Source organism: Chelonoidis abingdonii, chromosome 25, assembly GCF_003597395.2.
Source record: "Chelonoidis abingdonii isolate Lonesome George chromosome 25, CheloAbing_2.0, whole genome shotgun sequence".
In the NCBI taxonomy this organism is placed as follows: Eukaryota; Metazoa; Chordata; order Testudines; family Testudinidae; genus Chelonoidis; species Chelonoidis abingdonii.
Window position 1 is genome coordinate 8,460,727 of NC_133793.1, and position 27,070 is coordinate 8,487,796.

The 27,070-nt window shown below is 43.9% G+C and overlaps 1 protein-coding gene across 2 annotated transcripts; it reads left to right on the plus strand.

Annotated features, from left to right (window-relative positions):
- Positions 1-3,399: 3,399 nt before the first annotated feature.
- On the plus strand, positions 3,400-23,737 carry NIPAL3 (NIPA like domain containing 3). 2 transcript variants are annotated; one of them, XM_032789539.2, is made up of 12 exons: positions 3,400-3,538; positions 4,987-5,404; positions 8,023-8,091; positions 8,189-8,360; positions 8,447-8,506; positions 10,571-10,716; positions 12,303-12,399; positions 13,930-14,065; positions 14,846-14,934; positions 16,839-16,902; positions 18,195-18,289; positions 19,310-23,737. In XM_032789539.2, exons 2-12 carry the CDS (start codon positions 5,306-5,308, stop codon positions 19,507-19,509), a joined length of 1,227 nt encoding a protein of 408 aa, XP_032645430.1. In that variant the 5' UTR covers positions 3,400-3,538; positions 4,987-5,305; the 3' UTR covers positions 19,510-23,737. The 2 variants fall into 2 exon arrangements, with proteins under 2 accessions (XP_032645430.1, XP_032645434.1); XM_032789543.2 differs by having other exon boundaries at positions 3,405-3,538; positions 10,595-10,716.
- The last annotated feature ends 3,333 nt before the right edge of the window (positions 23,738-27,070 follow it).

Consider the following 27,070-nt stretch of genomic DNA (forward strand, 5'->3'; position numbering starts at 1 on the left):
TTAATTTTTAAAGGCGCACACTGGCCCTCTGTTTTTAAGATTATTTTAAAGATAACGCTGGAGGAGGAGTGTGAAGCTCAGGTACTGTGTTTAGTTGTAAGAGCATCTGCTAGGTCAGGTGAGAGGAAGCGTTGCATGCCAGGACTGGTTCTCAACCTTTTTTTATTTGCGGACCCCCTACAAAATTTCAAATGGAGGTGCAGATCTCTTTGGAAATCTATTGTCTGTCTATATAGTTGAATTCTATTCAGTTTCCAGTCTAAGTCTTTCATGGACCCCTTAGACAGGCGAGCCCCGGACCACAGGTTGAGAACCACTGTGCTAGGACTCTCATCTCTGCTAAGCCAGAGGAGAGGAAGCATTGCATGCTGAGAATCTTGTCTCTATTGGGTCAAGGGAGAAGAAGCATTGCATGCTAGGACTCTTGTCTCTGCTAAGCCAGAGGAGGAGATGCATTGCATGCTGGCACTCTTGTCTCTGCTAAGCCAGAGGACAGGAAGCATTGCATGCTGGGACTCTTGTCTCTGCTAAGCCAGAGAAGAGGAAGCACTGCATGTTGGGACTCTTGTCTCTGCTAAGCCAGGGGACAGGAAGCATTGCATGCTGGGACTCTTGTCTCTGCTAAGCCAGAGGAGGGGAAGCATTGCATGCTGGGACCCTGGTCTCTGTTGGGTCAAGGATGAGGAAGCATTGCATGCTGGGACTCTTGTCTCTGCTAAGCCAGAGGAGGGGAAGCATTGCATGCTGGGACCCTGGTCTCTGTTGGGTCAAGGAAGAGGAAGCAGTGCCTGCTGGGACTCTTGTCTCTGCTAAGCCAGAGGACAGGAAGCATTGCATGCTGAGACCCTAGTCTCTGTGGGGCCACAGGGAGGAAGCATTGTATGCTGGGCCCTACCACCCCTGTGGTGCCATCCCTGCCTACCTGGCTGCCAGGGCTGCTTTAGAGAAGGACTCTGAGAAAGTTTACACTTGGTTGCCTAGACAACAGCAGAACCAGCTATTCTCCAATTATTTTGCTTGTTACTTTGGTGCTTTACATGCTCGTCCAATCACAGAAAAGCTTTCAAAATGGCATCTGGTTTGTTCCCCTAGTTAAGATGGTCCTGTACCATCACTTCCGCTGCTGCACATGGGTCTTAAGGCAGCTGTGCTCACCCCCGCAGGCCCTGTTACAAAGGGATCGCAGGGAAGAGTGGAGCAGCCCCTTTGTCTGCCTGCTCTTCACTGAGATAGAAACACAACTTGTCAGGCAAAGCCCAGCCAAGCCCACTCCGGGTGATTTCAGACAATTCCGCAGACTAATCACTCTAAAGCAGAGGGGGGCAAACTACGGTGGCCCACGGGCCCGTCCTGCCAAGCTCTTGAGTCCCCAGCCCCTCCCTGACAGCCGCAGTGCGCCGTGCCGCCAGAGCTGTGGCCTGCTGCTCCTGCCGGGCAGCACGGGTGGCATGGCTGGCTCCAGCCGGGTGGCGGGGCTGTGAACTCCTGCTGCTCTGAGGGGCATGATAAGGGGGTGGGGGTTGGATAAGGGGCAGGAGATCCTGGCGGGGGCAGTCAGGACAGGGGACGATTGGATGGGGTGGAGGTTCTGGGGGGGCAGTTGGGATGGGGAACAGGGTGGGTTGGATAGGTGTGGGAATCCTGGGGGGGGCTGTCAGGGGGCAGAGGTGTGGATGGGGTCGGGGCAGTTAGGGGACAGGGAGCAGTGGGGGTTGAATGGGATGGGGTCCCACGGGAACAGTTAGGGGCAGGGGTCCCGAGTGAGGATGAGGGGGTGTTGGATGGGTCTGGAGTTCTGAGGGGGGCAGTCAGGGAGCAGGAAGTGGGAGGGGCAGATAAGGGCTGGGGACCAGGCTGTTCGGGGAGGCACAGGCTTTCCTACCTGACCCTCTATACGGCTGCAATGCTGATGTGGCCCTTGGGCCAAAAAGTTTGCCCACCCCTGCTCTAATTGTTAACAAGGTTTTATGTTGGCCAAGAGGGGCTGAATCTGCTCCTGCTGAGGTCAATGGTGTGTAGGGTGACCAGATGTCCCGAATTTATAGGGACAGTCCTGATATTTGGGGCTTTTCTTAAATGTAGGCACCTATTACCCCCCAACCTCGGCCCCAATTTTTCACACTTGCTATCTAATCACCCTAATGGCATGACATCCACTAGCTGCAATTGTGCAGGCTCCTGGGCCAGATTTTTAGAAGCCTTCAGCATCAGCTGGCCCAGTAGCTAGATGCTGCCCTAGCAATCAGGAGACTTGAGTTTGATGCCTGTTGTGTATCCTTTGGAAAAGTCATTTTGTCTTGATATTCTTTCTCCCTCCTTGGGTCTTCAGACTGTAAGCTTTCTGGTGCAGGAACTGCCTCTTGCTATGTATTTCTACAACAATGGGCCTGATCTTAGAACCTTTAGGGGCTACTGTGATATAAATAAAAGCTCAGCATCCACATCTGTAGTCAGAATTGCTCATCTCCCATTTAGGCACCTAAATAAGGGTCAGATTTTTTTAAAGTGCTCACCAGCACCCAGCAGCTGCCAAGGTGCCATGTTAAAAAAAAAAATCTGACCCTTATGAAAGTACTTAAGTGGGTAGTGATTTATTTTGGAAATCTGTCCCATGGGGTGTCTAACATTGATATAATCAGAACACTTAATGCATCTGACGAAGTGGGTATCCCCCACGAAAGCTCATGCTCCAAAACATCTGTTAGTCTATAAGGTGCCACAGGATTCTCTGCTGCTTTTACAGATCCAGACTAACATGGCTACCCCTCTGATACAGAACACTTAAGACTCCTTTGATCATCGGATCAGTTAACAAGCATTAACTATTACTAGGATTATTGTTTTAGTATGGTAGTCAATGCACTGGCAACAGAATCCTCCTCATTGGTGCAGCAGGCTGGCTTTAGGAGGCTGAATCCAAAGCACATGCATTTAACCAGTGCATCTTGGGCTGCATTGGAGAGATGCCAAGCACCTGTAACTCTCAATTATTTCATTGGGGTTTGTTTGTGCTCGTCATCTCACAGGATCGGGCCTCTAACAAAGAAAACTGCATGTATTCTGAGAGCTTCAAGCCAGGGTCCTCCCCTCTGAGTGCAATGAAGAGGAGATGAGGGTACTCAGCATCTCGCACATTTGGACCATCAGCCCATTTAGTCTGTTGGCTTCCGTGCAAATACAAAATTGTGACCACTAGAGGCCACCCCACTAAATGGCTGGAAAACACAGCTCCTGGCCTCTGCTTTCATTCTCTCTCTCGTTAGTATCTTGCACTTCAAACAAGCTTTACCATTCCCAACCAATAGGCTGGGTCTGCCTTGAACCCCTGCCTAGCAGCCAGTAATCTCAATCCTACACGCGCCTCCCAGCTGACTGGCAGGGCCAGCATCAAATCGCAGTATCTTGAGAAGAGCAAAACACTGCAGCAAACTGGAAGCCCTAAGTTGGGTGAGAAATTAAAAGCAATTTGTGTATATCCATATCCCTGGGTGCAGGGTATCAGCAGAGATCCCTGAGCCGAAGCGGAAAGTCAGCCTGGGTGAGTGATATCAATGGCTTGGCGTGGGCAATAGGAAGTTCATGAACGATCTGTAATTTCTGGTCTGATGCGTGTTTTCTGTCCGGCTGGGAATGTATTTTGTGTTCGCTTGTGATGTGTTCCTGCTGGGCGTTACTCTGAAAAGCCAGCGGTGTCGTTTTTAGGCTCAGAAGTGGCCCACCCAGGGCAAGGTGGATTGCCTAAATCAGGAAGTGACACGGAAGAGCCTTTCCGTTCGTGTAGCAAAGCTCCGGATTTGGATTGTGCTTGGATGGTCATTCAGAAGTAAAATCTTGCTCTTCCCCCCTGCAGCCCGAGACAGCTGATTTGCTCGGTGGCTCCCTTTTCCTCAGCTGGGCGTGTGAAGGGCATTTGCTGCATTTGTTTTAACCGCTATCACTGGGGGTGGGCCAGGCAAATCCTTTATAGGCCTGAGGCTTGGAAAGAGATTGTGGTTAGTAGCCAAGCATGGGACTGAGCAGTGGAACTACCGGATCCTAGTCCCATCTTTGCCACTTAATTATTCTGTGACCTTGGGCAACTCACTTAGGGTCTGAGTTTTGGGGGTGCTTATCATCCATAGCCCATATTGGCTTCAGGATCATGTGGTTTCACTGGGAGCTGTGGGTGCTCAGCAGCTCTGAAAAATCAGGCCCTTAAACTGCTCTGTGCCTTAGCCTCCCCAGCTATAATAAGGGATCACTTTGAGTCTCTGTTCCTGGGTATTTGTAAAGTGCTTTGACATTCTCCAGTGAAAGGTGCTTATCAAAGTGCTGGCTACTGCTAGGTCCTTGGGGTGTGCATGGTGTTTCCCACACAGCTAGAGTGGGGCTTGCCCCCAGAGCTTGAAGTCTCTAAGGGCCCGATCCTGCTCCCATGGAAGTCAATGGGAGCATTGCCATTCAGTAAAATGGGAGCAGGCTCGGACCCCCTGGTTAGAGCAAATGAAAAGCGGCACTATTATCTCCGTTGTGTGGTGGTGGAAGGACTTGTGATGTTGTGTCTCCTGAGTGTACAACACAAGGACACTAGGCACTAAAGGAGCATTAAACACAACTTGGAGGACAGAGCTTTTTGACTCCAGTTCTCCAAATGGGATGGCCTGATATTTAATACCACCCAAAGGAACATTTACTTTTAGGACAACATGCAGTTTAAGTATCGGCTCAGATAAACTGAGTTCTATGCAATTGGTGCTGTGTGGGTGTCTTGAGGAAAAACCTTGAACACTGAGGTACCGTCTAATATGTATGAATGTCAGTTTGATTCTGGGGACTTTCTTATAAGAGTAAAGGTTTGCCTGGTGTACTTGGCCAGAATTTCTCATCCCATCCACCTGGCTCCCCGACTCGTGTGTATGTACATCGCTATAAATACACTGCCCTCAGGTGGCAAGTTTTGTGGTGATTGTTCATTGATTTACCTTTTATTTTTTAAATCTTTCTTAGTGTCTAACATCTTGGGAAAGATAAGCTGTTGTGTTGGTGACCTATTGGAAATACGGATTGATCCACACCTCTTCCTGGAGTGACTGGATTGTCCCTGCTTTGTCATGTGGGGAAAAAAGGAGACAGCAGCAGAACAGCAATTGTGAGGATGCTCGGATTCCACTGACCAGCCCATTCTTTAGCTCAGGGGAGCAAGATGGAAAAGGAGAAGTGGTGTGAAGTAATGGGCCAGGAGGCACCGGCTGTGCCCAAGTCTCTTCTCTAAACAGCGGTTGCGGATATTGAGGAAGCCGCAAGGGAGATGCATGAATAAACCAAAATGGAAGGAGGGAATGGCCCAGATCTGCAGCTCCAGCAGCTTCCTCTCGCAACAGCTGCTATATCTGTACTGCCCCATGAGGATCCCTATTCTTACAAGGTCAGATGTTCACCAAAGGCACTGCCTAGTAGGCCTAAAACTTGACCTGAATGGCGCTGGGATTTATGGCCGGCTTGGAAATATAAATATTGTCTTGAGTGTGCTGAGCTCTTGGATCATGTGCTGTGTGTTTGTATTACAGCAGCGCCATGGGGCCCTCATGGGCTCGGTGCTGTGTCTAGACCTAGTGAGGCACAGAACCTCCCTGAGGACCAACAGTGAGATAAAGGAAGTGAGAGAGGAAGGATTATAACCTCCCAATTTGTACAGTGGGAGCTGAGGGACCAAGGCCCAGATCCTCAAAGATATTTAGGCTCCTAACTTTCACTGACTTCACTGGATGTTAGGAGCCTAAATAACTTTGAGGAGCTGGGCCAAAGATGCTAACTTGCCCAAGGTCACACGGGGAGCTGGGAAGTGAACCCAGTGCTTTAACCAGGAGCCCGTCCTTCCTCTCTAACTGGTCCTGAGTCTGGAATTTTCAGAGGATCTTGATGGAGTTAGGACGGGGATTTGGGCTGCTGACTCAAAGGCCCCTTTGAAAATCCCAGCTAGAATGACTCTGAACACTGTGCAAGGGTCTTGCTGAGGATGCAGATCTGGGTGCCGCGCAAGTCTAAGTGCTGCTGAGAGAACTGGCATGGGCACGTTTCAGTACGTTTGGCCCTCCCGAGCTGGCAACTCTGAGCTGTGTGGTGGAGGCAGTGCCTCTGCCATGCCTTTCTAAATTGAGGTTTGGTTGATGAACCAGTGGAACCTGCTGAGCTTCTTAGCCTGGAATCCAGTAGGGTTATAATATTGGTCCCCTCCTGCTGTCTGCAGTGGGATGTTCTCTTGGGGCATGTCTACGCTGCAATTAAAAACCCATGACTGGCCCATGCCAGCTGGCTTGGGGTAAGGGGCTGTTTAATTGCAGTGTAGACATTTGGGCACAGGCTGGAGCCCAGGCTCAAGGACCCTGTGAGATGGGAGGGAGACTGTGCCTCACCTATGTCTGTACACAGTCCCTAGCTCAGGCAGCAGAGAATCCTGTGGCACCTTATAGACTAACAGACGTTTTGGAGCGTGAGCTTTCGTGAGTGAATACCCACTTCGTCAGACGCAGGTAGTGGAAATTGCCAGGGGTAGGTGTATATATATATATGCTAGCAAGCAAGCTAGAGATAACGAGGTTAGTTCAATCAGGGAGGATGGGGCCCTGTTCTAGCAGTAGAGGTGTGAAAACCAAGGGAGGAGAAACTGGTTCTGTAATTGGCAAGCCATTCACAGTCTTTGTTTAGTCCAGAGCTGATGGTGTCAAAGACTGAAGCTCCAGCAGTTCTCTTTGAAGTCTGGGTCCTGAAGTTTTTTGCTGCAGGACATGGCCACCTAAGGTCGCTATAGTGTGGCCAGGGAGGTTGAAGTACAGGTTTTTGTATATTGCCATTCCTGATATCTGATTTGTGTCCATTTATCCTTTTCCGTAGTGACTGTCCAGTTTGGCCGATGTACCTAGCTCCTTAGCCCAAGCCCTGAGTCAGCCGGCAGGGGCCAGCTGCAGGTGTCTCATTGCTGTGTAGACATGCCCTTGGATACTCTGGGAGAAGTTGGCTTGATGAGACTCGTGGCTTATTAAACTCCTTTTGCACCCTAATCACCTTCAATTTTTCAAAGGGCTTTCTGTCCCACTTACACACGTAATTTGTTACTTTAAATGCCTGACTGTGCATGGAAAAATAATGCCAATGTCTTTAATATCAATAGTTGGGGAAAGAGGGACAAACATGGGCTCAGCTATCCCAAATAAATCACCCTGAAGTACCAGCTCTACCTTGGATATCTGTGTTTTGAAACGAAAACTGTTAATGATGCTTTAATGAGATTTAGACTGTTGCTAGAGGAACGCAAAGGGTAAATGTCCCTACTTGACACAGAGAGATCGCTTCAAGCTCTTCTGGTAGCATCGTGATGTGCATCTCTTTTGTGATTCATCCTTTCATTCATTGTTGCTCTGAATTCTGCCTCTAGCTTGTTCAAGGTATTGCTGGGCTGTAAACACTAGTCTGTCAGGAGTGGTTTCCACCGCCTGTGCTTTTCTCTGGAATGACTAACTGGTTCATTTAAAAAGCGCATTCTAAATCTCTTTCCTGCAAGCTCCTATCTGGCCAGTTGTTGTGACAGTTGGAGGTCAGTCAGGGTATTTATTAGAGGCTGAACCTGGAATTAAAGAAAGGTACTGAAGAACCTGCCTAATCTGTACTCTGGTGAACACCAAATTCTCAGATCCTCCATGAAAATGGATTTTTAGGTGTGCCGCTTACTGAAAAAAGAGTGTGGTGCAGGGCTACATCACCTTCCTGATGGAGATCTCAAGGAGCTCCATAAACATTCAACTAAGCATCTCAACGCCCATGTCAGGCAGGAAAGTATTAACCCCATTTTACAGATGGGATAATTAAGGCATTAAAAGGCTAAATGACTTGCCCACGATCATATAGGAATAGTATCTAGATCTGGAGACAGGACTCCGAGAGAGGTATTCAAGAATCTGCTTTCTATCAGGATTGCCTCTCCCTTCCCAAACTTCCACTGGCTTCACAGAGAAAATCTAATATCTGCACGTTTGCTTTGCTTTACAGGAAAACTTGATCGGTGCATTACTGGCTATATTTGGTCATCTAGTTATCAGTATTGCACTCAACCTCCAGGTGAGTATCATGAAACAAATATTGAACCTCTTTCCAAGTGTCCTATACAGGAAAAACAGTGAGGATCCCCAAGTATCTGCTTTTTTTTCCTTTCTAGAAATATAGCCACATCCGTCTGGCAGGTTCCAGAGACCCTCGGGCCTATTTCAGGACCAAGACATGGTGGTGTGGTCTGTTTTTTCTGCTGCTGGGAGAACTGGGGGTGTTTTCGTCCTATGCCTTTGCACCTCTTTCACTGATTGTGCCACTCAGTGCGGTGTCTGTTATAGGTAAAAGAAAAGGACTCTTGTATCTATATTTATGTAAGATTGCTCATAAAAATGCAATGCACGTAACTTTTTGTCTTTTTTAATAGCTAGCGCAATCATAGGAATTATATTCATTAAAGAAAAGTGGAAACCCAAAGACTTTCTGAGTAAGTTTCACTTCCATTATTCTTCAGTTCTGCTTTGAATGTGGCTTAAGTTTTACTTCATAGTATATAGCATGACAGTTATTAAAGGGACACAATTCTTAAAATGCTGTTTTTACAAATGGATTTTCCGTATCTTGGGTTGATTGTTGAAAATGAACCTGTAAGGTCCCCTCCTTGCTTACTGATCTTAGAAATAGTTTGATGTGGGGTTTATTGGAGGAATCTGATGGCACATCCTTGGGCCTTGATCCTGAAAATCCCTTAAATCAGTGATTCTCAAACTTTTTGTACTGGTGACCCCTTTCACATAGCAAGCTTCTGAGTGCAACCTCCCCACCCCATAAATTAAAAACACCTTTTTGTATATTTAACACCATTATAAATGCTGGAGGCAAAGGAGGGTTTGGGGTGGAGGCTGACCAGGGCCGACTCCAGGCACCAGCATTCCAAGCTGATGCTTGGGGCGGCAATCTACAAGGGGCAGCAGTCCCTGTGTTTTCGCCGCTCCAAGCAGCGTGCTGAATTGCCGCCACGGGTGGCGGGGGCAGTCCGTGCGCCTTTAGGGCAGCAGGCGTGTTTCCGCGGTGGCGGCAATTCATCGGCAGCTTCTATGTATAGCTGTCCGCGGCGGCTTCAGCTAAACACAGAAGCTGCCGCTGAATTGCCGCCCCTGCAGAAATGCGTCTGCTGCCCTAAGGGCACACGGACTGCCCCTGCCATCCGGCGGCAATTTGGCGCGCTGTTTGGGGCGGCGAAAACTGTAGAGCCGGCCCTGAGGCTGACAGCTCGTTACCCCCCCACATAATAACCTCCCGACCCCCAGTTTGAGAACCCCTGCCTTAAATATTGTCTCAGTTCAGATTAACTGTGCCTGTGTTCCCCCTTGTCTGGTCCAGCAAGGGCTCCCACTCTCAGGCTTCTGTCATCACCTCTCCTGGGTGGAGACCCATGTCTCTCTCCCTTCTGACCAAGGTATCTCCAGGATGAACAGTTCCCTGCCTTCACTGTGTTATTCCTAGCAGAGACAGGCTGCCAAAGTAGGCCTGCTTACTTTCTCTGCGGAGACAGTTGACAGACTGACTGCCCACCAATATAAAGTAGCCCACAGCTCTTTCTAGGCAAGCCCATTTTATTCTTAACATAAAAAGCATTACAGAGAGAACCTATTAAAAACAATAAAAAACCCTACTCATATGCTAATAAGTCTACTAGAGGTCCCCTCAACCCTAAGGTGAGCTCTGGCTGGAGCAGTCCTTCCAAACCCCACCCAAGGGGTTTCCTTGTGGTTTCAAGCGACTCACAGCTTTGGCTCAGGCCAAGCACGCTTATGTGTTTAATTCACCTTTTTATACAGCTCCAGGGTCTTTGATTGAGAGTTTCCAGGACCAGGTAGTTAATAGACAATAGGTTTTCCTTCCTTAGGCATAGCTTCAAAAAGGTGGATTTGAAATGGGTCATTTGCGTTCCCCCTTACTCCCAGATATTTTGTAGGAAATGTACCTCACGTCTTTTTTTTTTTTTTTTTAAACTTTGAAGTTCCTGATACCTTAGGGTGCATTAGTCAGTCTCCTAGTGAAGTTACATACAATCCACAGTAATGCATACACAATTGCATGTTTAATATGCTGGACCCCAAAGGATATTAAACCTAATTCAGGAAATTGTCAGTCTGTCACCAACACAATCGAAGTTCAATGGAACGACAGAGATGTGCAAGTATTTGCTGGGGGGCGGGGTGGGGCCTTAGACTTTCTGCCTCCTGACAGAATGAACACTGCACTGTTAAAGAGGCATTGCCAGGTAGCCTAGGCCTAAGATTTAGCACTCACCCTCGCCTATTTGCTTAGAAGACTTTTTCTCTTGAGTTAACTCTTGGCTCTCAGCTCAGAGCACATATATTGCATGTTTTCTCTAATATTTTGAAAGAGGGCACGGAGGGTGGAGGAATGAACCATTTCCAGGGGGAAGCATGATCTGTAGTTAGATGCATGTGCAGTGTGTAACCCATGCATCTGTACTAATCCACTAACATGTCTTCTGTTTCTTGTCCTTGGTTTGCCAAAGGACGTTATGTTTTGTCCTTCGTAGGCTGTGGTTTGGCGGTTGTTGGAACTTACCTGCTGATAACATTTGGACCCAACAGTCATGAGATGATGACAGGAGACAATATAACTAAGCATTTAGTCAGCTGGCCATTTCTTTTGTATATGGTAAGGTGTCCCGTAAAATATGGGATGGATTCCATGCTTTCTGAAATCTGTCTGGCTGGGGCTTTCACTTAAAATGGATTTTCATAGGTACTTGCTGCATTTTCATAGACTCCAAGGCCAGAAAGCACCAGTGTAATCATCTGGTCTGACCTCCTGTATAACACAGACATAGAACTTCCCCCAGAATAATTCCTGGAGCAGATCTTTTAGAAAAACATCCAATTTTGATTTAAAAATTGTCCATGATTGGGAATCCACCATGACCCTTGGTAAGTTATTCCAAGGTTAATTACTCTTGCTGTTAATTTACGCCGTATTTCCAGTCTGAATTTGTCTAGCTTCACTCCTAGCCATTGGATCATGTTATACCTTTCTCTGCTAGATCGAAGAGCCCATTATCAAATATTTATTCTCCCTGTCGGTACTTATAGACTGTGATCACATCACCCCAGAACCGTCTCTTGGTTACACTAAATAGATTGAACTCCTTGAGTCTATCACAAGGCAGGTTTTTGAATCCTTTAATCATTCTCATGGCTCTTTCTTGGCTCTGTTAATGACTCTAAAAGCTTTTCCCATAATTGTCTCCCTAGCTCAGAGCATGCATCTGTATGCACAATCTAAAGCAGAGGGTGTGTTTTTTCTAGAATGGATTGGTCTTCAGCTTCCCTTCCCTCTCTGAATTATTGTGCCAGGATTCAAACCTATCCAAAATACTCCACCCCCTCCCCAACCTGCCACTGTTAACCCCTGGTAACAGACTGCAGATTGGCATCAACTGTGCCTAAGATGCCCATATACTGTGACTCAGATCTGTGCTTTTACCAGAAGGGCAAAAAACCTCATGTTCTCATAATTAGGACCTCATCCAAGTCCCACTTGACGGCAGTTGAAAGAGTCCTACTGACTTCAGTGGGTGGTGGGTTAGGTCCTCATGCAGGAATCGCTTTAGGAAAAGCTGAATGAGAACAGTGACCTGGGTGCACAATTGGCATTATTTGGCCTGTTTGTTTTGTTCGTTTTATTTTACGGAACGCAGCATCCCCAAAAAATCCCACTCCACTCTTCTTGCAAAAGTCACTGAAGATCTCATCCATTCAGATCAGGGATGATTTGACCCATGGTCTTACTAGATCCTGCCTCAGCTTTGAGGGATGTTAGCAGTACCACAAGATGAGACGATGTGCAGAGTGTCATTTCCATCCATCAAGTTTCATGGGACTAGGCAGTTCTGTGGCATCAAATAAAGCTATAGTATTACAAAGCTTATGGGAGGCAGTGTGGCCTAGTGGGCAGCACACAGGACTGCGACTCCGGAGACCTGGGTGCTATTCCAAACTCTGCCACTGGCCTACCTTGGTGACCTTGGGCAAATCACTTCCTCTGTCTCTGTTTCCCTACCTGTAAAATGGGGATAATAATACTGACCTCCTTTTGTAAAGCTTTGAGCTCTAATGGTGAAAGGAGCTAGGTCTTATTACCATTGCCGACATGAGCATCAAAGCCGCATACACGGCAAGAAAAAGGATTTCCCATGCCATCCCTCACTTTCTAATATTTATTTCTGCCTTTTTTTTTTTTCCTAGCTTGTGGAAATCATACTGTTCTGCCTGCTGCTATATTTTTACAAAAGGAAAAATGCAAACTACATAGTAGTTATTCTTCTGCTGGTAGCATTGCTGGGTAAGTTCAAATGTGTGCTTAAAATTTTCTAACAGTGGTTTAATACCGTGAATTGGAGTGAAGAGCTCCTGCCGCTGGGGAATGTTAATGCATTTTACGTCGCTAATCACAGTAATTAACTCCAGAAATGTTTATGAAAAGCAAATAAAGCCGGAATCTTGCTATAGCATTTCAAAGCAGAGATGAACAAGACCTACTGGCCCATCAGTCCACTCCTCATGGAGGCAGGATCTAGTCCCCCAAATAGAGGATGTGTCAGATTCTAAACCCTGCTAATGACAATGTGTTGTGTTCATGTATGCAAAACACTGGGAGGTGTCCTATGGCTTCAGCTGAGGTGGAAGGATGATCTTGTGGCTAAAATACAGGATTTTTAGTCCGGGAATCTTTCTGGTTCTGACACTCATTCCCTGTGTGACTTTTGTAAGGCATTTGACCTCTCTGCGTGTCCATTTCCCCATCTGTAAAATGGGAGGCAGGGATGGTGGGGAAACTTAATATCATGAATGTCTGTGAATTGCTTGCTTTTGAGCTCCTCAGTTGCCAGGTGCTGGAGGAGGCTGGAAGATGATTACTGTGACTGTTATATGAGCCATCATAGTTTTAAAGGAAGAGCTGCGACACTGTCACTGCAGTTGTATTTATGGCTTCTTGGGGCGCCAAGACAATACTATGTCAACAGATCCACATTTAATCTAGAAGAAGCTCTGCAGGTGGGGCAAAATCCTGGCTCCATCGATGTTGATGGAAGTTTGCCATTGACTTCACTAAGGCCAGGATTTCGCCCCTAGCGTTTTCCTTCCTATTGATCTGTCGTCTTAAGAAACACCAAGTAAACGGAATAATAGAAAGGCAGAGACACCAACATGCTAAAGAGTTTGGAGTTGAAGGTTCCACTTGGTGTATAACTAGCTCCATGATCCAGTGCTTTGAAAGCAGTATGCAGTGTGCTGCAGTACTCCCTCAAGCTTTGCTATAGATGTAATATCCATCACTGTGGTATCTAGCTTAATAACTACAGGCCTGACAGGGCAACCAAATCATGGACAGGGTGACTACCGTAATTCTGAGTTGCCTTGACTTGTGCTTGCAGAAAAGGGGAAGAGAATTGGCTTTTCTCAATCCTAATTCTTGAGCTGTGTTTAGAAATTTCCTCCGTTTTAGTAATAAAACTGGTATACCATCAGAAGTAAGGCATGTTTGCACCTTTCTAGTCCCTTTTGTTTGATCTTAAGGCGCTGTTCAAACATTAATGGAGATCAGGTAAATACCTGCGTTCTACAGGTGGGGAAGCAGCCACACACAGAGGTTAAGTGACTCACCCAAAGTCACGTAGTGAACCAGTGGCAGAACTGAGAATAGAGGTCAGGAATCTCACTCCTCCCCTGTTCCGTCCTTTGCAAAAGGAAGGCTGAGACTCTTGTCACCTTTTGTTTTGTTAGCAGTCACCTGTTGTGGCGGGAGATTCCAGTTAACAATCCAGTGATCTGTGCTGCTATGTTACAACTGAACTTTGTTACATATTCACAGGGTCTATGACTGTAGTGACCGTGAAGGCTATAGCAGGCATGATTGTTGTCTCAATACAAGGAAGCCTCCAGCTTGGCTACCCTATATTCTATATCATGTTGGTATGCATGGTTGCAACAGCAGTATTTCAAGCAAGGTGAGTTGATATGGTCTCTCTTCCTATTGTGGTTTACAGCTGTGCAGTACAATGTAGTTAAAATGTTTAGAAAGCAACCCACAGGGACAAGACTAGGTAATTAAATTGCTTACTGTTAGGCTGGTCCTGAAAGAGGGAAGTTCTTCATCTCTTTGCTATGTAAACACCACATCCTTCATAATAACTGTAGAACTAAGAATTAAAAAAAAGGTACAAGGTTGTAATTAAAAACTGAAGAGTGGCCATTGCTCTGAAACCATAATGTTAATGAAAACGAGATGCTGACGGTCTGCCAGTACCTATACGCCAGCTTTCATCGTTAAGGGCCTGTTTCTATTCCCACTGAACCCTATGAGAGTTTTGACACTGACTTCAGTGGGAACACTGTTAGCCCTGTGCTAACACTATGGACCAAGTCTGCTATACGCTACTGAAAGAAGTGTTACCAGCACTCTCCTCTGACCCTGATATTAGCAACATGAATACAAACTTTTTAAAAATCTGGCTCCATTGACAGCTGTAGGAAAACTCCCACTGGTTTCAGTGGGGCCAGGATTTCCCTTTGGGGTCTGACTCTCCTTTTAAACTGCTGTGATAGAGTGACTCCACTGAAGGTATGAGGAAGAAGAGGCTCTAAAATCTTTAGAGAGCATTCTTTTGAGAGGTGGAAAGAAACAGAGAAAGAACTATCTCCTACAGAAGCAACTTCTAAACACATGTTGAGAATTCTTCTAAAAAAGAAAAAAAAATCAACCTGCATTGTTTGCCATTGTGTTGAAGGTTTTTAACCCAAGCCTCGCAGCTGTATGACTCATCTCAGATTGCCAGCATAGGATACATCCTGTCCACAGCAACAGCGATTACAGCAGGTAAACACTTGTGCAATGTTATCAGGTTTGTTGTTCTCTTAAAATAAGGGCAAAAGACTTTTGGAGAAAAATCCTGATTTTTCTAGCTGAGGAAGATAACTTGCATTTTCTTGCTGTTTTCTGTAGTCAGTTTCATTTTGTGTGAATTCTCCCATTAGGCTGTTGAAAAAACTTTTTCTCTTAAGATCTGACCACTGATTTGGTGCTTATGTCTGAGACTGGATCACTCACTCTGTCCTAAAGTATAGAAGAGTGAGTGTCTTGCAATCTGAATGCTTGCTAGATGTGTAGCTTAGGTCCAGGGCTGAAACTCCTCTACTGTTTGTGAAACCTCACCAGCACTCAGTAGAGTGGGACTGATGCTACTGAGAAGAGCTTTTGTTTTCTCAAGAAGAGTCTGCTGTGATTCGTTTTCCAAAGCTCTTGTTCACATTGTATATAGGATGCTGCAGCTCCCATCCTTATGGGCTGACATATTCCTGTTTCAGGCCTTTTCTACATGGGAAAGTTTTATCAGCATAACCTAAAGTATAAATTGATACTCATATAGCTGTATAGATATAATCCGTGTGTGGACACTTTTATTACAAGAGTGGCACTTTTTTCATTGATTGATTTAGAGTATGCCAGTTGGGAAGGGATTTAAGCTAAAATGAAAGCCATTTTTATGCTGGAGTCCAAACAAAAGGATTATACTTGTATAACTATGAGGGTTATTCCTGTATAGCTGGTAAAACCCTCCCAGAAGACAGAGCCTCAGTCTTTGGTGCCTTTGTAAACTACATATTGACTTAGGTGGTGGACGTCTCATTCAAGATCCTGAATGGCTGTGGCTCAGTTTTTCTGCCTGATTTTTCTCTACTCTTGGGTTCCCAGACAGATATTGCAACCAGACACAGCAAGTTATTTTGATATGCCTCAATGATCAATTTAAGTGAGTAGGAGCCAGGACGCTTTGAGCCCAGTCCTGAATGGTGATCTGTCCCCTCAACTCCTGTTGACTTCAGTGGGTGCAGAGATCACTTGGCAGAACTGAGCCATAGGCAATTAGTTGGGAATTCAGTCCCTGTTGCCATTAGAGGTTCTCAACCTGTCTTGCCATTCAGGGCAGGGCTCGGGCAATATGTTCAATATTGCTTATATGGTACTGCTCTTCAGTGCTAATAACTTCAACCAAATCACTGGCATAGCAGCCTTAGAGGTGGTTGTGAAGTACGTTTGATAGCAATACAAATCATTGTTGGCTGCGGCAAATGGAGTATCACTATTTTCCATCCTAGCATATAACTTGTGTAAAGGAAACTTCACAAGGAAGGTTGTGTCTGCCCATAAAGGGAAAGATTTACCCCAGATGAATAAAATTCCTAGTTGTGGCTTTTTTTTTTTTTTAAATGGGGTTGGGTCTCGATTAAACATAAAAATGGTATTGTTTTAATGATACTGGTGTAGTTAAAGTGATACAAGCCCGTAGTGTGCATGGAGTTATGCTGGTGTCTAAAGGGACTCATACCAGTGGAGCTATTCTCGTACAGGAAAAGGAGTGAACTCTACCAGCATAACGCCCCATAATAACAGTGTAACTGCATCCGCACGAGGGTGTTGTACCAGTATAACTATTTTGGTAAAATATCCAATCCCTAACTGACACGTTTATACAACTTTTAAGTGTGGAGCCAGCATTCCTATACTTCCCCTCCTTTTTAAAAAAGCTTCTTTGGGGAAAAATAAACAAAACAATTTTCAGTTTTGGGGTCTTTTTCATGATTTCCCTCCCTTCCTCTCTAAAAATGATTTGATTGCTGGAGGAAGTGGTGATTTAAGATGTACCTCTACTTGCTAAGTCACATGGGGGAGGGAATCTAATTTAAGCTAAAACCTGTTCATGTTATCTCCTCTTGTCTCAGGAGCAACCTTCTACTTGGACTTCACTGGTGAAGATGTTCTCCATATATGCATGTTTGCACTAGGGTATGTTTTTAAAAATACCAGGCCAGATCCTCAGCTGATGTAAACTGACATGGTGCTATTGAAATGAATGGAACTTTGCTGATTTACACAGATGCTTACTGTGTTAGCAAATTGAAATTTATTTCTCTGTATGGCTAAACTTTTAAAAAAGGAGGGCGGAGGTTATTGTCCTCTGTGGCAGGAATTATTTTATTGAAACCTGTTTGGGACTCATTATACTACTGCTTTGTCTTCTAGCATCCGTTGATGTGTAGGATAACTGACTCTGAAAACTGTCCTACTAGAATGTAAAATAGCCCATGAAGTCCATATCTTGTCTCTGACATAGGCCCAAGGTAGATGCTTCAGAAGAGTATAAAAGCTCTATTGTGCACACATTTGTGCAACAACTATACTATGCAGGGAAATGTCTTCCTGACCATAGGTGGAGATTAGCTTAGGCCCTGAAGCATCAATCTTGATACCAGTTACCTTTTATCCCCTTTAACATTTAGCATAAGGGACTAAAGGTGTCCCTCCTAATTTGTAAGCAAGACTAGAACAACCAAATAAATGACCATCCTCCGAGAACCCATCCCACATTTTATGCTGAACCTATGTTGGGCTGAGGACAGGGTTTTGGGAGTCCAGTCAAGTACTGCTTGGGTACTCCTACAGTGCAGACAGGATTAGTAAAGCTCTTACTTACTTATCTCGGTACTGAGTCTTGTTACAATGCGTTGATTTTTAAAATAGCTCTCTCTAAGCAGGGGACACATTAAGCTATCTTACAAATTAATACAGAAACACAGACTCACTGAAAGTACTAATTAACCTTGTCTCTTTTCATTAGCATACTGCAGAAATTAGGGCTGACAACTGTCAGTGCATTTACCTACAGACATGCCTAAAAGGTCATACTGTTGAATCCTGGAATTTAGTAAAAGTGAATCAAACTTTGGGCTGTTACCATTCCCCTGTAATTTGTCAAGACTTCAGCACTTCCCATAAGTGCAAATTAATAACTGAGCATTTTGCCAAGGGAAAGGTTGACTTGTTCTGATTACTAGTTGCACACAGCATGGATCTCAATAATGTGAACACAGTCATTATTCAACTAAGAGAGACTGCTTCCTGGTGAGTAGGGCTGTAACTCTGCTCTGCAGGTTCAGTCTCTTCCAGCTCTGTGTTCTGTTCTTCTGGTGCATGATGGACATTCAGAAGAAGCAACAACTGTTGACTTCTTTTTTTTTTTTCCACTCACTTCACTAGGCCTTTTTTCTCCTCTTCTTCCCCTGCTCCTTCTCTTTCAGGTGCTTCGTTGCATTTTTAGGTGTCTTCTTAATCACAAGAAACAAGAAGAAATCCATACCATTTGAACCCTACATCTCCATGGATGCTATGCCAGGTAACAAGAAAAGTCCAATATTTTGCCATTCTGCCTCTTAAACATCCATTGTCAGAATAAAAAGTCAAGTTTTGATTTCTCTCTAAATTTTATTTTATTTTAACACTTTGTTCAGTGTTGCAACCTGTTGGGCTGCTGTGGTATTTTTTCTAATTATTTTTATTTGTTAAAGTGTTTATGCATCCATAACTTTTTCTCTTCATGATGGGTTGCGTCTATATCTTTGGTAGCTCAGCAGTGTAAATGATCACGATGAGGTTGATATGATGAATGCAGCTTTGGCGTCAAATTGTTTTAAAAGGAATACAGAGGGTCTGATCCTCATTTAAGCTAAGGATGCTTTACACTGTTCTAGTTGGTAAAGAGACCTTAAAATGGGAGTGTATCCCTGCCAGAGTGGTGTGATGTGGCCTTAGTGTCTATAAGAATCGGATCTAGAATCTGAAGCAATCTTAATAAAAACCAGATCTTTTAACCTATAAATCACTTTACAAATGCCAATTAGGGAGAAGCTCTGTCCTCATGGATGAGGCAGAGAGGGTAGGGGCGCAATGCTGCACAATGCTGTATGCTTTTAACTCGTACTAACCACAGGGAGAGTTGTGGGTGCACCGTACCTCTGAAAAATCAGGCCATTATTGAAAAATGAACATAATTATACTGCACAGGATGAAGTAATCAATTTGTAGGTCCTGAATATTAATTGTTCCAAGCACTCAATGCCCCTCTCATGAAAGGGGCTCCAGAAATTCAAAAAAGTAAGAATAAACTTTGGGGAAAGGAGAGGATTGTGACTAAATGATGTTCAAATTAATGATAGGTGACTGCCATCACCCGCCCACAAGGAGCTTAGCCACTGTAATTTTCCAGGGTTATTTCTGTCTTTCTGTTTAACATTCACACAGCTAATAGGGCATATTGCTAGCCCTGAAATTGTATGATTTGTCAATAACAGGGCAGAGGAAGAAGGGACTTCTCTTCCTAACTATTGAATCCCTGCCTTTCCTCCCCCTGTTGCAGGCATGCAGAATGTACACGACAAAGGAATTGCAGTTCAGCCTGACCTCAAAGCTTCCTTTTCCTATGGTGCCCTGGAGAACAATGATAGCATGGCAGAGATCTACACTCCAGCCACACTGCCAATAGTGCAGGAGGAGCATGGTTCCAAAAGAGTTTCTGCACTGCCCTACCGTGTGCTGGAGCACAGTAAAAAGGAGTGAGTGCTCTTTAAGAAACTGACTTAGGGCAACAAGAGTGTGGTCTTTATTTATTTATCGCTTTGGTTTTTAGATCCATTAAAATATAAATGAGTATGTTAAAGCTGAACTTCGTATGGTTTAAAACTAGTCTCAAACTTAACTTTCAAGACGGATTATTTGAATAAAGGACTCTCTATAGGTGTGAACTTGGAAGCATTTGTCCTAAGCTAGCAGTAAATCATAGCCACCTTAAAAGGAAGACTAACTTCGAACATGCAATGACAGGCAGTATTGTGGCTCTCTGATATTTACCAGACAGCTGGCACTGTGAAGCTATGTGAAGTACAGGGACCGTCGCTTTTCAGCTCGGCCAGCAGTAGGCACAACACAAACTGAAGTCAACAGGACTGAAAGGCAAAATTTGGTTTCTCATGTATCCATTATGAAGGAGTTCCAGAAAGTTGGACCATGATGTGTTGGTTACCTCATGAACACTTCTTTAACATGGCATTAAAATGTCACTGAACTAAAACAAAAGAAGGTTGTGTGTTAGGAATGGTATAAAACAGTAGAATAAGGAAGTAAATGATCTGATCCACCTTCCTCCTCCCCCACCCCAGACCATAAACGTGTTGCATTTCTCAATAACTGCCACTCTGTGTCTAGTGTTGCATGAGATGTGCATGTTACATGTTGTTGTTTTTTTTGTAGCACCGTTGTGTTAGATTGCACATCAATTTAGGACACAGATGATGGTCACTAGTTTTTCTGATTTCAGAGAATTTGCCACAGGCTGGATTAGATGGTGCAGAAATTGACACAGTGAAGTGCAAGAAATTAAAATGGCATTGTAGTTGTTCAAACTTTAGATTTACCAACTTCTTAGAGTTCTTGTATTTCTTTGTAAGGTCTAAATTCAATTATGTTTCCTGAACAAAAGAGTCAGACTGAGATTTTTCAAAGCTGCCTTAAAGATTTGGATGCTCAATGGGGTCCAAATCCCTTTGGCAGATTAAAAAATCTCAGCCTCCGTGTTGTGAGGTTTTGTTTTCTTCAAAAGTAAAAAGGCAGCAGCCCATTACTTATGAGCTACCCAAGAAGAATAAATGAACCTGCATGGGTCACCACTTGTGAGCAGGATAACAGTAACACAGCAGTGTGCATTCATTCATGATAAAGGGGAAAATATATTTAACTTTCTATCTTCTAAAGGGTGTTTAGAAGTAGGTAGGGAGAAATTCTGTCAGATTAAAGGGACATGGTCAAAATATTTGTTTTTAAGAGTATAATGCTTACAGCTGCATGTAAATTACATCTGCTTTTCAAGCAGTTGCACTTTAACTTTTTTTTTTTTTGGTCTCCTTTCTAAATATATCTGTCTTGCTAAAGAATGGAATTTTAAGTCCGCTCTGTGCATTTCAGCCTATCTTCATAGCAGTGTGGCTGAACAAACAAGCAGAAGCTGCTTTGAAGTCAATAGCAATTGCTTTCTGTGCACTGCACAAGGTTACTCCTACACAAACTGGGTTGAGAGGACCTAGGATCTGCAAAAGCGTGTTTGTGTATTTATATACAGTGGGCCAGATTCTGCTCTCACTAGCAAAAAATCTACAAGAATTCCATTGATTTGGGTAAAATATATCGGAAATAAGAACAGAATTGGTCCTTCTGGATACAATGTTTGCTTTGTTGGCTATAAACACTACTTACACCTGCAAATACTTGCCACTGCTTTGGTACTTTCTGAGCGGCTCGAAAAAAATTGTATAAAAGACCTCCTAAAGGGTGGATAGCCACTGTCTATATTTTTACTTTACACAGAGCTGCTTCACTAACTTGGCACATCTGACAGTTCAGAGCTTATCATTGGCATCCTGTACATTTGAGCTTATGAAACCTAGAGAAATGTCTGTTTTGGGGGTTTTTTTTTTGCCCATCGTGCTTAAGTTAATGGACTAGTATTGCCAGAACATTAAACTTACTAGATTTCCCCATGACATTGATTTAATACCATTGGCTTTCAATCCCCGTAGTCAACGATTTGTGAATGTATGTTGGGCTTTTGTTCATTTAAATTTACAAAGGAGAATGGTAAAAGGGAAGGTGTGTGGGAGGAGGCAAGAATGCTCGCTTCTCATATCTCTTCCCTTTTAATCACTGAGGCAGTAGGTGTTTTGACATTGTGGCTATTAAACCACAGAAACATATTACTTCAGTATAGATCAGCACTAAACCACAAATGCATGCAAATTCAATGTTTAACATTCTAAAACTCTCTCTATCCTGGAGCCCTCTGCAGTAAATGACATAAACTAGTGTCTGATTTAATAGGTTTGATCCTACTATAATAATGTAACTTAGCCACCACTAGACTTCAGTGTTTGGGTTACTGATCCTGCCATAGGCTACATACAGCCCTTTGTGTTACTCAGATGTAGTTTTCATAGCTGCTTCTGGGGTTTCTTAGTGGTATTTAAAAAGAAATAAAAAATTGCAGCTGAGCAATACGCAAAATTCCTGGAGAGTAAATATTTAGGCTCTTTAGTACATGGTTGTATTTATCACTGATATTCTGAAAGAGATTCTCTACTGTGGCTCTAAGAGACACAGCACAGAACTCTAAGCCCAAGAGAAAAGGGGTCTGGTGACTTTGTCACCTTTTGTACTGTCCCCAGGCATAAAAAATAATAGATAGACTTCTACAGATCTCCACAGTGCTGCACCCACACCCCGACACACCCCTCCTGCCCCTGACTCTTGGCACAGCATGTGGCTGTCTTCTGCGGATCCTGCACTGGGGAAATCCATCCCTGGCCAGATCCTGGGGGCTTTCAGATTTTTATGTAGCTCTGACCCTTTTCCTGGGTATAAAGAGTCCACACAGTCTCTTGCCCTAAAGATTTAAGCAGTTCAGCCTCATTTCAAGGGTTAATGGGGCATTTTTAGATGTTCATAGCATTTGCTTTCAATAAAACTCGCTTTTAAAACTTTCTAACAAATGGCTCTAGTGAAGGTGTGATGTGTGTGTATATATGATCTGTATAAAAATAATCGCTTGGGCTGCTCCAGTGTACCATGTTAAGGCAGCATTGGGTGATCTCAATATGCAGATTTGTGACCAAACACACTAACATAGGAGCAGCACCTTCACCAGTGTAACTTTTGTTTTTATTATGTTGGTCCTATTGCAACTCATAACATGGCCAATAGATTGTACTTCATGAGTACTTGCTGCATGTGTTCAATGCTTGATATTTAAAATGGCTTCATAAATCGCCTCCCTTGCATTATTCCTCAATTCCGTGTTGCAGCCACCGTCCCTGTTAACCAAGTAGAAGTGCATGGCACTCCCTCAGAAGCCACATGCCATCTCTGCAGAAACTCTGCCCTCCACTTAAGCAGTCTTCCAGCCCCAGCAGTTACAGGGCACAATTAGGTATCAAACCAAACTTCCCCCACCCACTTAGCAGCTTAGAGCATGCTTACAAGGGCAGGTCTTGTAGATTGGTTTTAATCTCAATTTATACTTTCTTTACAAAATACTCTTAGGGCTCAGATGCCACGGATTATAATTCAGGTTGCAGCAAATATTTAGAGCTCAACTAACGGTTAGAATTTAAAAGGAGTACATCTCCACCTCACTTTCACCTTCCACACATCCCAACCCTCCTTGCAATCTCTAAAATAGTCTATTTATTCTAGAATAGTTTAAGCAGTATATTTTTGTCGGAGCTTCAGTTTATTCAGGGCTTGGCCCTGAGATGTAGAGAGCACTTTCGAAACCCATTGACGCACAACTTCTCAGAATCAAGCCCTTAAAGTGTGCACAGAAACGAGTGGACTGCTCTCTCTCTTACTAAAATGGTGGTGTGTGGGAATACTGCTCCTGTAATCATCCCTTAACTCCTTCCTTTACTCTTAGAATTAAAAACTGCTTTACAGAATGTGAGAGAGACGCTTATTGTCTCCGCAATGGAAACGATGTGGCTTTTCAATGTACCATGCGCTTAAATATATTCTAAATGTCTCTCTCACTTGTAACTTTATACTGTGGAATACAGGCCTGATGTTGGCAGATATACAAATTGATTTGCCTGTGAAGTTTTGTTCACATTAAAACATGTAAATAAAGAGCTTTACATTATGAACTATAATAACTTAATTTTTCATAAGAGATGTTGCATGTTTATTTAATTGTTCTTTAGGTAAGCTCTTCAAAAATGAGACTTAATAAAAGGTTCTAGTAAAATATATGGAACTCTTTCTTGACCAATAAGATAACACTTATGATTGTATTCTGTTCATATTAAGAGAGACATCATGACAGTGGAGCATTATAAGCAATGACTGATACATACATTCAAAGAGAAAAAGTCTAGTTTTGGATGCGTGACTTATAGGGGAAAAAATCCATGGCACTGAGACTAGGTTGGGAATTGCAGTGTTGCCAAGTATCACAATATTTGGTGTTGGTTGGAATTATTTAGCTGGAAAGCCCTATCTCTTGGATTCATGTAATTACATAAGAAAGTTAGTTTAATTTTTTTTTTTTTTTTTTTTTTTTAAATCTAGCCCTTGTGATTTTGGAGAAAAGCTTGAAAATGTGACTCAGGTGTACTACAGAGTTCTATTTAACTTCTGGTTCTTGACCTTTTTTTTTTTTTAAATCTCATGATTTTGAGGGTCTGGGTCATGATTTTTTGAGTGTTTGGGATTGGCAATACTGGGATTAAGGAAGTGGCACTCTTGTCTCTGAGGTGGTACCCATCCATTACCCTGCTGTGATGACTGGAGATGCCGTCTTTGTGGAATATCATGTCTTACATTTTCAAGTCCAACTTGAAAGCTATCAGCATTTCCTATCACTGCCTTTATGAAATACAGATGATAAATTTAGAATACATCTTAATTGAATGCTTGCCAATCTATTGATCCTGACCATATGGGATCCATATTCCAGAGGGATAAGTAGAAGTTAACCCTGAGAATACTCAATTAAATGCATACACTGGGGACTCATATACCAGTGGAAAAAGCACTGGAAGCCATATGTCCTGGTGTTGAAAAGGCTTTTGGCAGGAGTCGCTACATACTATATTTTTAAACTATGAAAGTGAAAATATTAAAACATATAGTAAAGGGGCACTGGCAACATTTCCCACACAGTTTCAACTGGAAAGAGAATCTTCCATTGTTCAGTAGACACTCAGATAAACAACTTTCTTTACATTTGCAGAAGATAACGCTGCCTGCTTCTTATTTCCAGTGTCACATGAAAGTGAGAACAGGCATTCGCATGCCATTGTTGTAGCCAGTGTCGCAAGATATTTATGTGCCAGATGCACTAAAGAGTCATACGTCCCGTAGTGCTTCAACCACCATTCCAGGGGACGTGTGTCCATACTGATGATGGGTTCTGCTCAGTAACAATCCAAAGCAGTGCAGACTGATGCAAGTTCATTTTCATTATCTGAGTCAGATGCCACCAGCAGAAGGTTGATCTTTTTTGGTGGTTTGGATTCTGTAGTTTCCATACTGGAGTGTTGCTCTTTTAAGACTTCTGAAAGCATGCTCCATACCTCATCCCTCTCAGATTTTGGAAAGCACTTCAGATTCTTAAAACTTAGGCCAAGTGCTGAAGATATCTTTAAAAATCTCACATTGGTACCTTCTTTGCATTTTTTGTGAAATCTGCCACGAAAGTGTTCTTAAAATGAACATATGTTGGGTCATCATCTGAGACTGCTACAACATGAAATATTTGGCAGAATGCAGGTAAAACAGAGCAGGGGACATACAATTCTCCCTGAAGGAGCTCAGTCTCACATTTAATTAAAACATTTTTTTAACGAGCGTCGTCAGCATGGAAGTGTATCCTCTGGAATGGTGGCCGAAGCATGAAGTGGCATACGAATGTTTAGCATATCTGGTACATAAATACTATGCTATGCCGTCTACAAAAGTGCCATGCAAATGCCTGTTCTCACTTTCTGGTGGTACTGTAAGTAAGAAGAGGGCAGCATTATCTCCTGTAAATGTAAACAAACTTGTCTGTCTTAGCGATTGGCTGAACAAGTAGTAGTGCTGAGTGGACTTGTAGGCACTGAAGTTTTACACTGTTTTCTTTTTGAGTGCACTTATGTAACAAAAAAAATCTACATTTTTAAATTTCACTTTCACGACAAAGATTGCACTACAGTACTTGTATGAAGTGAACTGAAAAATACTATTTATTGTTTTTACAGTGCAAATATTTGTAATAAAAATATACACTTTGATTTCAATTACAACACAGGTTACAATATATATGAAAATATAGAAATACATCAAAATGTTTAATACATTTCAATTGGTATTCTATTGTTTAACAGTGTTACTAAAACTTAGATTAATCTCAATTAATGTTTTAAAACACAATTCTTTTTTTTTTTTTTTCCGGTTAACTGCAATTAATTGACAGGCCTAATATAAATTTTAAGTTCCTAGGGGCAGGGACTGACTCTCACGATGTGTGTACAGCACCTTGGGCAATGGTGACGTTTTTAGTGCAGATCTCTAGATGGTATTGTAATAAAAATAAATAAATAACGAAACTGGGAAGAAGTCAGAATGGATCAGCAGATTAGAGGGAAAGAGAAACCTGTGTGTGTATATGAACACACAATATGGGCGGGGGTGTTTACACATACACAGAATATGATAGGGGCCTAGAAATCTTCCTGTGTGTCTGTATGCGCACTGCGGTAGAGTCCCAAAGACTGCAACAACAGTGTGGTGAGTACATTAGAATTATTTTTAAGGGTTTGCTAGCTCCGGATACCCCGTCTTTAGTGATTACAGTGTTCAGCACTGACCCAGGCTCAACCCAGGGACCCCCACAGCCCTTTGGCGAGGGATGGAGCTGCTGCAACTTCAGCTTGTCCCAGCTTCATCCATCACTCCAGCCAGAGCTCTGCCCTCTCTAATGTGTCCAGCTCCCCAGTCCCTTCTCCACATTACTCCCCAAGGCCCCTTTAGCCCAGCCTATCCCCCATATTACGCCCCAAGGCACTGCCCCCTTTAACCCAGAACCCTCCACCAACCCCCCAAAGGAAATGCCCCCCTTAACCCACCCCTCCCCCACATTACGCCCCAAGGCAATGCCCCCTATAACCCAGCCTATCCCCCATATTACGCCCCAAGGCAATGCCCCCTATAGCCCAGCCTATCCCCCATATTACGCCCCAAGGCAATGCCTCCTATAGCCCAGACCCCCCCACTTTACCCCTCCCAGGAAATGTCCTCTCAACGCAGCCCCTCCCCCACACTGCCCCCCCCCCCACCAAATGTCCCCTCAACGCTGCCCCTCCCCCACACTGCCCCACCCAGGAAATGTCCCCTCAACGCAGCCCCTCCCCCACACTGCCCCCAAGAGGGTACGGGGGGCGGGGCTACATCCCATCCCACACACCCCTTCCCACGGGAGTGGCTCCTCACAGTCAGGCGAATATCTGGCGACGGCGGACAGGCAAGAGCCGGCGCATGCGCAAGAATCGCGTCCCCCCCGCTCGCTCCTTTCCATCCGGGTCCCACTCCCTCCCTC

Bases quoted from the DNA above. Each gene is read 5' to 3' on its own strand.
- NIPAL3 (XM_032789539.2), top strand. From the start codon at position 5,306: ATGGAAGGAGGGAATGGCCCAGATCTGCAGCTCCAGCAGCTTCCTCTC. The intron at 12,400-13,929 runs GTAAGTTCAAAT...ACATATTCACAG, and splicing joins TCTGCTGGTAGCATTGCTGG to GGTCTATGACTGTAGTGACC. The intron at 14,066-14,845 runs GTGAGTTGATAT...ATTGTGTTGAAG, and splicing joins ACAGCAGTATTTCAAGCAAG to GTTTTTAACCCAAGCCTCGC.